At 43.1% G+C, this 11,376-nt stretch overlaps 1 protein-coding gene across 1 annotated transcript; it reads right to left on the bottom strand.

Moving 5' to 3' along the window:
- Positions 1-1,593: 1,593 nt before the first annotated feature.
- On the bottom strand, positions 1,594-5,183 carry IL9 (interleukin 9). The gene is made up of 5 exons (XM_011969190.1): positions 5,062-5,183; positions 4,914-4,949; positions 4,799-4,831; positions 3,391-3,522; positions 1,594-1,858 (listed from the first exon to the last, which is right to left on the bottom strand). Exons 1-5 carry the CDS (start codon positions 5,176-5,178, stop codon positions 1,739-1,741), a joined length of 438 nt encoding a protein of 145 aa, XP_011824580.1. The 5' UTR covers positions 5,179-5,183; the 3' UTR covers positions 1,594-1,738.
- Between the last annotated feature and the right edge of the window lie 6,193 nt (positions 5,184-11,376).

Here is an 11,376-nt window from a genome sequence, read left to right as displayed (position 1 = left end):
CAGATATTCTACAAAATAGGCTTAGCAGAGTGCCTGGTACAGAGTAAACAATAAATGTTAGTTCTCCTTTCTCCAGGGTGACTTCTTGATGAATCTCAATTCTCCTGGCACAGAGAAGGTGATAATTATTGCACACTTCACTGTAAGTAAACCCTCCTTGGAGCTTGCCTGCAGGAGGGAACACTGCAGGTTATGTGACTTTTGCAGAAAAGCTGAGGGAAAGCACCAAGCTATGCTGGTGATTAATCTGCATCGGTGAGTGTAAGCTCGTCTCTGCTCATCTCCTCCGGCAACATGTTGCATTTCCGAGTTGTGTTCTGAAACCATCACCAACCATCAGCATCTGTCCCTGCTGTGATCCTGCTTGGGCTGGTGTCTCCCCATGCTGCAGGTGGTAAACCACAGTGTCACATGATTCAACTATGTCTGGGGCCAGTCATTCAGAAAACCCACATGGAGGAGAGGAGAAGAGAAGGTGTTGCAGCTGCGATCTGGAACTCCATGCGTCAGGCTGTCCAGGAAGCTGCAGAAATCTCTATCCCTCCTGGAGCCACCCAGCCCAGCCCCAGATAAAATGTCTTGGAGAGAGTGCCCCCCACCGCCTCCCTGGGTAAGTAGGGCATGCGCTAGAGAAAGGCTGTTTTGTTAATGCAGCTTACCAATTTCTTATCATTATTCTGAAATCCAAACAACTGTGAAAACTCAAGATTTGTTAGGACTTATTTGGCTGCAAAACTTGACCATTTCAGTGACTGCTGCGGGATTGATAGGTTTAATTATGGAACCTTGCCCCAGGCACTGCTGTGGGTGTTATGTAATATATGGCACATGGATTGTTTTAACTTTCTAAAAGGCTAAAAAGCTTGAATTCTGAAACCTATCTGACTCCCTAGGTTTCTGGATATGAGAGTGTGGACTGCAATTATGATGGGTCTGTTTTACCCTCAGGCTGTGGTTGGAAGAAGCACAGTGTACACCCTTATGCCCTTGGTATAAAGAGAATAATAAAGGGGCAGAATGCAAACAGCAAAGGATTTGGAAGCAGAGACTAGGGGTGAATCCTTCTAAATCTCACCACCTGTGGGATCTTGGGAAAGCCATCGAGACTTTCTAAGCTTTGGTTTTAGCATATATAGAACAAAAACATGTAATAATATCCACTTCCTACCATAACTAGGGGGTTAAGCAGTTAATTATTAAGCATTTATTCTGCATGCCCACATTCTTGAGCAGTCTCCCACTTCCAAACTGCTGCCTTCTCCTATTTCAGGCACACGGCCAATTTCTCAGGACCGTAGCCCTCTTAGCAGTGCTCCAGGGCTCCCTCCCTCAGACATGCCTTCAGCCTCCCCTAGCGGCAACCCTCAGACAGTCCCCACAGACATTCTTTGTAACTGCTCCCTGCAGCCTCCCCTGCAGCCCCAGCTACAGCCTCTGAGTCTGAGGGTCTGTGTTCAGCATCAGGAGTCTTATCACTATAGGAGTCTCTGATCTATTCTTCCCCTTAACAACACTTGTAGCTTTCTTTGTTCTGAGCAGCAAGAGATGAGTAATTGCCTAGAGACCAGCTCCTGTCATTTTCCCCCCATATGTATTTATTTCGAAATAACGACATGCAATTTTAAACACATAATCACAACTGATATTGATTTAGAGTAGCTTACTTGATTTTTTAATTGTAGCAACTTAAAGAGAAAGCATTTTAAATTTAATAAATAGGATAAATAATATTTCATCTTCATATTTTGCCTCCCATCCCTCTCATATTTTCTTTCTGGAAAACTTCCAGGAGACTCTTCAGAAACGTCAGCGTGTTGCCTGCCATGGTTTGGTTGCATGGCTGTTCACAGGAAAAATTCTGTGGGGATGAAAGTTGATAAGGACAGAGAGACTCAAATGATGTAGAGCCAGGCAGCCCCAGGAGCCCCCCTGCCAAGAGCCAGAGTCGGTGGTGAGGAGTGTGGGGATGGGAAGGGAAGGGGCTTGAGACCCAGAGCAAATAGATGGGCAGGTCCAGGCTAGCTCATGTGGTGTAAAGACAACGTAGGTGGTTGACCTCAAGTTGGATTTCAGGGCTCTTTACACACACACACACACACACACACACACACACACGCCCCCCTATTAAGTGACCCTAAATCTCCCCATTAGAGAAAGCCTTTCTGGGGACTCTTTGAGGCCTAACATTGTATCATTATCCTTTTAGGTTGTGTTTCCAAGGTCATTTGACAGTACAGTGGCTAAGAGTGGGGCTCTGAAGTCACACAGACCTGAGTTCAAATCTCACCTCTGCCACTTATTAAATATGCAGCCTTAGGCAAATTGGTTAACCTCACTGAGACTGATAAATTGAATAATTGTCCCTAAGGTATGTATTTATTCAGTGAGACAGCAAATATTAAGCACTTAGAACTAGATGCCATTGATGGTAGAAACACATGCAGTTAAACAGTTGAGCTCAGGGCTTTCAGACTTCTAGGATCTTGTGTGGAGATGCTAATACCCAAAAAAGGGAGGGAGGTCACCTCTACCCAACTTGCCATCCCACTCTGCTGTCAGGGACTAGGGTATATGCTGAAGAAAGGAATGTGTGGATGGGCATTCAGGATGAGTGGCAAGCTTCTACCTTGACCTGGGTGCATTGCCCTTTAAATACCTCCTTAATCCAGGCCAGGCATGGTGGCTCACACCTATAATCCCAGCACTGTGGGAGGTCAAGGCGGGCAAATCATTTGAGTTCAGGAGTTGGAGAGCAGCCTGGCCAACATGGTGAAACCCCATCTCTACTAAAAATACAAAAATTAGCCGGGTGTGGTGGCAGGCACCTGTAATCCCAGTTTTTTAGGAGGCTGAGACAGGAGAATCACTTGAACCCAGGAGGCAGAGGCTGCAGTGAACTCAGATGGCACCACTGCACTCCAGCCTGGGCAACAGAGTGAGACTCTGTCTCCAAAACAAAACAAAACAAAACAAAACCTCCTTAACTAACAGGAAAAAAAAAATCCCTTTTAACAACATCCATTCAGTTAGTACATTGAATCTCTAGGATAATTTCGTATTATGTGAGCTGCATCCCTGATTCTCTAGATTGTGGCTTCTAATTACACTTAGAAAGGATTCTTTCATTATTCCATAATAGAGAGAAGTAAATGGCTCCGTTGGTGTGTTTTTTAAAACTAGGGGGAACAATGATCTATCTCACTTTAATTCTATTGTTTCAATGGATCTCACTTTAATTATATTACTTCTGATTAAATTTCTTAGATGTCTTTTATCAGCCTTGAAGTATCAATTCCAACTTTATCATCCTTTTGCATTCAAACAGGGTTGGCATCACCATTCACATAGAAATCACCGACAGGAACACATCACATATGAAAACAAACTTACGGGACACTTGTTGTTCTTTAGTACTTCAACCGATTTTTTCACCCGATTGAAAATCAGCGGGTGTCTTGTTTGCACTGTGGTATTGGTCATCTGAGACAGTCCCTCCCTGAAGCATGGTCCAGGGCAGTTGTCCTGGTAAATAGTAAGGATTTATTAAAAGAAACATTCTGAGGACAGCTTTGAAAATATATCACAAAAAGCAATATAAGAGATGATTTTTATTTAATCACCGTTACTCAAACTTGCATTATTTTTAGATAGGTCCCTTGCCAATGTAGGAAGTGATCTTCCATATTTAAAGGGGATGCCATTTTTCCACAGTGACACCCCCTGGAGGAGACTTCCTGTATGTTACACCCAGGAAACATGAGGGTTGTGGGCCCTGAAATAGTCAGCTCTGAATGTTCTTTTCAAGAGGTGCCTCCCGGCTTCAAGACTTGTAAGTTTGAAAGTGCAGAGTGAGGAAAAGCCTTTCCACACCAGCTAATGGGATGTGACAATTGAATGCAGCTGGTATTTCAGCAGCAGCTAAAAACACGGAGTGTACGCCGAGGGGCAGGGGCTGTGCTGTCTGCCTGGTGCCTGCCCAGAAGGCGCTGTAGCCTCTTCTCCTCTAATGGATGGACAGCGATGGCTGCGATGTCTTACCCTCGCCAGGGCAAGAAGCTCAGATTCTCCCAGGCCTTGCATGAGAAAGAATAAAGCACTGCACCTTGGAGAAGTGCCTCCTCCTCACCCTAACCAGGAGTTTGAATTAGGAGTGAGAACTTTCCTGCCACCCGTCCTTCCTGCCAGAGTGGGCAGTGGCCCTCTGGAAGCCCTCCTTCCACTCAAAACCTCAGATCCTCGATCTGCCCAGAGGGCAGCACTCAAACCAACAGTCACTCTAATCAGCTAGACAGACAACAGGGAGGTAGGGAGGAAGGGAGGAGGCAGGGAGAGGGAGGCATAGCCCGAAGATCATTCATGCCAGATGAATGATAAGGAGTAGTCTTTTTGTTTACATCGTTTCACAACTCTAGAGTTATCAGTAAATGAGGTAGAAAGCAATATGATATGACCTATAGCAATGATTATATCCTTAGTTCCAGTTTTATTTAATTGTGCACATGGCCACCTATCTAAAAAGATATTCAAGATTCTTTTTTTAATGTTGAAAAGTGTTCAAACTTCTCAAGAGGCATAAAGTTAACTAAATACAAAGAAATGTTCATAATATAGGATTTCAAGATCCTAGTTTTAAAAGGGAATAGTTTGTAACAATGTGGTTTTAACAGGGAATACTAATCTTAACAATTGAATTAAGCAACAATGTATAACATTAAATATTAAATAAAGCAACTTATTTTTACTTAAAATCAAACCAAAAAAATCCAAGGTCAAAATTATATTCTCTCATTATACTTACAGAAGGAATGGGCAGACAGAGACAACTGGTCACCTGCAAGGGAAATTTCAGAGTGAAGATTCCAGATGTGAAAATTAAAATTAATTTGGAAAGTTCTTAAAGAGCATTCACTCACATTAGCACTGCAGTGGCACTTCGAAGCTGCATCTTCCTAAAGTAGATAGAGAGATAAGAACCTTTAGTCAGCCCCGAGTTTTTTCATCCTCATACATATTTCACTTTGTCAGTAGCCGTCTTTCCCACGGGTGCCCCCTGCAGCCTACCTGCATCTTGTTGATGAGAAAGTTGATGTCCCTGACGATCCCCGTCGAGGCTGGACACCCCCGGCCTGCCACGGAGCACAGGAGCAGGGCAGAGGTAAGGACTGTGGCCAGAAGCATCTTGACAGAGGACTGGAGCTCGCCTGAAGACACCTTCAAATCGAGTGGTATTTAAAGCTCCCTCTCAAACATGGAAAAACCCTGACATCAAACTGATACCAAGAGCCCACTTTTTCTCTGTAAGTTGGGGCCACTTTATATTAACAAACCAAAAAATCAAACTGAGTCACTTGACAAAGATGATGTTGTGCCAGGAAATATCATTCCTCAGAAAAGATGATTTTCAAAAAGTTGAGTACTGAAGTGCTGAAGGAAAAGTTAAAGATCTAAAAACCAAGAAAAAAAAAATTAAAGGCAGGGATTCTGGTTGTGAGAATGAGAATACTTTCCATGAAAGCCCAGGTCTGTATTTTCCCTTTTGACTTTATGGGAAATGCTGATAAAATATAGCTAGTCACGGGTGTTTGGGGAGAGCGAGTGGGTCAGGGGAGGGTGCGTGATATTGTAGGACTTCACTTCTCTCTGTTGGGGTTTTCCTTTAGTAATTGCAACCTCAGTCTTAACTATCCTTTATTCTCAAATCTCAATGTTTTTCATACCCAGGATCAAATTCGCCACCTAATGCAAATGCATCTTAGAAGTATCCTTTTGTGCAAGTGTCTGAAAGAAGAAATCTTCAACTATAAGCACAAGAATGTGGCAACCATGCTTGTTAAAATTGGCCTTGAGGACTCCTCAGTATCTTTAGAGACCTTGTATAACACTGCATGACATCAAGTGAAAACCCAGTACTTAAAATAGTATAATAGCTAACATTTACTGAGCACTTACTACATACTGGTAACTTTTTTTTTTTTTTTTTTTGGAGACAGAGTGTTACTCTGTCACCAGGCTGGAGCGCAGTGGCACAATCTTGGTTCGCTGCAACCTCTGCCTCCCGGGTTCAAGAGATTCTCCTGCCTCAGCCTCCCGAGTAGCTAGGATTATAGGCACCTGCCACCATGCCCAGCTAATCTTTTGTATCTTTAGTAGAGACAGGGTTTCACTATGTTGGTCAGGCTGGTCTTGAACTCCTGATCTTATGATCCACCTGTCTTAGCCTCCCAAAGCGCTGGGATTATAGGCATGAGCCACCACGCCTGGCCATACTAGCAATATTTCTAAGCACTTTACATGCATTAAGCCATGTAATACACTCAGCCACCAAATGAGGTGGGTAGTAATTTGTCATCACCATTTTTTTACCCTTTAAAACACTGTCTACATCTTAGTGTTCTGGCCCTTCAATATGGCTGTGTTTAATCATCATGAGTCAAAAAAGTAGTCGCACTGTAACTCTGTGAAGTTATAATTATTCTTATTATCTTACAGATGGAGAAACTGAGGCATAGAGAGGCAAGTAATTTGCCCAAAACACAAAGCCAGGAAGCCACAGAATTTGTATTCAAGCCCAGAAGTCTGTCTCCTGATTTCAGCTGTTAATCCTCCTGAGGTCCTGTTTTTCTGCGGATCTTTTATCTGCCTCTCCCACCAGGATATATACTCCAGGGCCTTATGGGTCCAGTTCACCCCTATATTCTCAGCACTTAAGAAGGTGCCTGGGGAAGTGTGGGCACTCACTAAATGCTTGTTGAATTAAAACACTAATTTGAAAAGTAGTTTTTGAAATAAGAACTTCCCATTTCTGGGATTTATAAGACTTCAAATCTGATTTCTAGGGTACATATTTGGAGGTATGTGCAGGTAAGTAAATATAGCCTCTTCACAGTAGATTGAAAAGGTGAGGGGTTCTTTAGCTTAGCACTCTGAGCTATAATAGCCAATGGGGACAAACCCGTAAGATTTCCTTGCCACCACTGTAAGACTATGACAATACTGTTTTTTTCATTGTGTATTGTTCCTTAGGAGTGATGATGACTGTCAGTTTTCTACTGCACTATGAGGAAGGGAGTGTCTTGGTGGTAAACAAGGTAAAGAGAAACAGGCTTTTTACTAAATTTCCTTAAGCCTTTCCACGTCTCTGACTTCCATCCCTGCTCTTTGCAGACACTAAAGAGAAAATTCAAAGGATTCCCAGCCTGTGGCAAACACTTTTGTTACAGAGCACTGGATGTATGCCTTTTTCTTGATGATAGAATTCTGATTAGTTTGGGATACCAATGTATCCAGCCAAACACCCGCTTTTTCAGCCTCTTTTGCTGCTATGTGTAGCCATGCAGCAAGTTTCGATCAATGCAAAGTATGTAAAATTCTTTTGCTTTCCTGGTAATAGGAGACAAAAGTGGCTGAACCCCGTCTTTCCTCTTAATTCCAATTTGAGTGTGATGGCAGGAGCTTCAGCAGCTATCTTATAACTATGAAGAAATGGACAAGAGAATTACAGCAATGGCAACACTAACATTTTTCATAAATAGCAAATAATAAAAAAGGCAATAAAAAATAAAACCATGAAACTAACAAGAGAAGTAACAATAATAGTACAGCAGTGCTACTAAAATTCTAGCTAGCTATCACTGCCTACTGAGAACCCTGAGTTACAAAGCCTGTTCTTGTTTAAAAAAAAAGAAAAGAAAATTAGCATGCTTTGGAGAGATTTTACAGATACATTAACATCAGGCTAAACCTTCTTCCTTGACATTATTGGAAGACTTGAGAGAGATGTGAAAAGACAATCATCTTTTCATTCTGTGAATCAATATTATTTGATGCTCTGTGTGTGAACCATGGGAATCGTTTCACCTGCCATCAGGTATTCCTCTCACATTGAGGAAAACACTACCCCACCTGTTGTACAGATGAGGGCTTTGCCCAGAAAGAGAAAGCCACAGCTCTAGTTTCTAGCAGGTGATAGTATAGCACAGTGGTTAAGACCAGTGACTCTGGAATCAGAATACCTGAGTTCAAGTCCTGCCTCTACCACTTGTTAGCTGCATGGCCTTGCGGGATTGCTTGGCCTCTCCCAGCTTCCATTTCACTGACGGTGAGTGAGGATGGTCATGTGGAAAGTGGGAATGGGGATCTAGGGATGTTGAGATGCAGTTGTCAGTGAAGGCCCACCTCAGGGTACTCCCATAGAGATTAAAAGAAACAGCTCCTCCAGCCCTAACTTGGATTAAGTAGCCTCCGGTTTGAAGTTTGTCAGGGCAAAGCAGCCTAGGTTAGGGGCCAACAAACTGTAATCCACTTTTCAGGTTGAGGGTAAGGTCTACAAGCTAAGAACAGTGTTTACCTTTTTAAGGGTTTAGAGGGTTAAAGTTTATAAAGAAATAATTAACCAATAAAAACAAAGAAGCATGTGTGGCAGAGACCGTATGTAACCCATAAAGCCTAAACATTTATTATCCGGCCCCTTTACAGGAAAAGTTGGCCACCCCCTGGCTGAGTTCCCACACCCCAGCCCTCGTTTTCTGAAGACATCATCTGTTATCTTCCAGTCCTGGGAAGGGCAGAGCTAGGGGTTGGTGGCTCAGGTGTCTTTTCTCCCACTCCCCACCTGGTTATTTAGGTCAGGCATCTGGACAGAGGGAAGGGAGCAGGGGACCTGGGCCACAGACTGCCAGATTATCCGAAGTGGTGGGGGTCTGTCATTTCCTGAGGCTTTCTGTGGAGTGAGCTCGCTGGTCCAATGAACCAAAGATCTTCTCTCAGTGAAACCCGTAACTGCAGCAAAGATATGTCAGGCAGGCTCTGGTGTACTAGGAAAAATCCCACATATTGAAGTTAGGAGAAAAGTGAGTGAATTAACAAGCTAAGTCTTGGCTTGACCAGCAGGCCTTGGGTCACCCACCTTCCCTGCCACCCTCAGGAGCTGGCTCAGGGTCAAGTGATCCACGGCCACTGGTGCTCCTTGGGTAGGTTACTTACCCTTTCCGTGCACCAATGCACCCCCAGCACTCAGTCACTTAGAGAAAGGAATGTGGGCCTTCACCCAGCCCTTCCTCATCAAAGAGAGGAGTGCTCCATTTGGGATATAGTCTCAGGAATGAGGCATGTTTCCATTTGGAAATGTGGTCTGGACTGGTCCAGATGCCTCGCTCTTTGATACTCCCTCACTGCTACCCTCCCATCACATCAGTTTCTTTTCATTTCCATCCTCCAGGCCTTTACCCTTGCTAAGCTCTGCCTGCTGAGTTCTTCCTCAGCTCCTCCCTATGTGACCTGTTCTCATCCTTTAGTACTCAGCTCAACTGCCACCTCTTCAGCAAGACCTCTCTGACCACAGCAATCACTGCCATCTGCCCTGTGCCTCTTTCAGTGTGTTTCTCCCAGGAGAATGTCAGTTCCATGACAGTAGACACTACAACAGACTCTCTTGCTCATCACTGTGTTCTCAGGGCCTGGTCTATAGAGAGTGCTCAGGAATTCCTGCTTAAATGAATAAATGACTAATACATTTAATTTTGTGAACATTTATTAAATGTGTGTTATTGATGAAATGACCAATGCATGGTTCCCAGTAGACAAGTAACAAACAAAAAGCAGATGTCACATTTACCTGAACAAGGAACACATTTAAAAAGTGATTAACCAACAAGTGAGTAAATTTTCCTGCAGTTCTGTAGTCCCTTACGTTGGTGTAGGGTTTGAGAATTTCTGAAGTGCTTTTCAATCTCTTCTTTCTTTGGACTCTTACACTAACTGCATGAGGAAGGCCTGGGTGGTGCAGGAGATCCTCTGCAAAGGATGAAGCAGAGAGAAGGAGAAAGGTGAAGTGACTGGTTCTTTAGAATTCTTTCCCATTTCCCCACCCACTCAGTTATAAAAAATAAAAGAATACAGGGTTGTTAAATGGTAGCTCTGCAGTTCAAAATACCATTAAAACAGCAGATGTTTATCTAGGCAAAGTCTACAACTTTTGAGGTTCAGCTCCTAGGATTTCTTTCAGTGTCAAAATGTAAGTATGCAAATAAGCTACAGAGCAAATACACCACACTCAGAAATCAATTACTCACCTATTTTAAATATCAAGAAGGTTGGAGTGGGATGCATATCAAGAGTTATCATAGATAACATATTTTACAATAAATGACAAAAGACAATGATCAACCATTTATTTTGTGCCAAAGATAAAGTTTGATGTTTTTGTGATAAAAGCTCATATGTCATGGATTATTTCTCTAGGAATAAAACAAAATGGTTATGTGTTCTAGGAAGGCACAGTATAAAATGACCAAAAAAAAAAGGCACTACATTTCCAACTAAAACCCGTTCTGCCTTTCACTCCAATTAGCCAAGAGATAACTAGTTATGAGAATCCTCAAGTGCTAATTTCCTAATCAAGTAGTTATTTCTAGATCACTACTTTCTAACAAAGTGTGATGGGGTAAGCCCCACTGGTTATGCTGTCCTTTGGTTGAGTCTTCTCTCCACGAAGGGGAATCCAGGACCCCTTCCCTCACATCCTGCCTGAGCAAACCCTGTGTCTGCTGCCCTTGGACACTATTGCTCCCTGTGTTGCCCCACACAGTTTTCTCTGAGCTCCAAGACCTAGGATCTATTTCTTTCCTCCTTCCTTTCACTTCTCTTTCCTCACTGTTGTTGGTTAATAACAATCTGGGCTATCCTTGTAAATGGAATTTCACATCCTCCCATTGGCATAGTCCATCATTACTTGAGACCTGCCCCTGTATTTCTCAGAGACTATGGGACTCCTCCGACTCCCTGCCCTTTGCTGTGGCCAATTCATTGATGTCCATCTAATTACGAGAGGATGAGAACTCTTGTTCTGGATTACACTGGGGCCTTAAGGCGTTAGAATTTGTTAAATCTTCCTGTGCACAAGGTAACATATTAAGCACTTTATATATATTATCTCAGCCTCCTCAACAATCTTTATTAACCCTATTTGTAGATATGGAAATGGAAGCTCAGAAAAGCTAAGAGAGTTGCCATAGACACACAGCTGGCAACTTGAATGAGATTTACCAGACCCCAGAGCCTGTGTTCTTATCTTCAAGGCCATAAATCAATCTCCATTTCTGTTGACCCATACTCTATAGGCTGTATTCCAAGTCTACTTAATACAAGCAGAAAATCAAAGTATGCCTTTGGGGCAGAGGGAGGTGGATTCTAGGCCTCAGCTGTATCTGTGTCCTAGGGTTGCCACCACAAAGTATACAAACTGGGTGACTTAAAGCCACGGAAATTTATTCTCTCACAATCTTGGGACCAGAAGTGCAAATCAAGGTATTGGCAGGGTTGGAAGCAGCCTGACCACTGCAGAGGTGGCTGTTGGGAAGAAGTGGAAGATGAGGCTGG

Source organism: Mandrillus leucophaeus, unplaced genomic scaffold, assembly GCF_000951045.1.
Source record: "Mandrillus leucophaeus isolate KB7577 unplaced genomic scaffold, Mleu.le_1.0 Scaffold88, whole genome shotgun sequence".
NCBI classification, from domain to species: Eukaryota; Metazoa; Chordata; class Mammalia; order Primates; family Cercopithecidae; genus Mandrillus; species Mandrillus leucophaeus.
The sequence above is the reverse complement of the archived record's forward strand: the minus strand, read 5'-3'. Positions and strand labels throughout refer to the sequence as shown.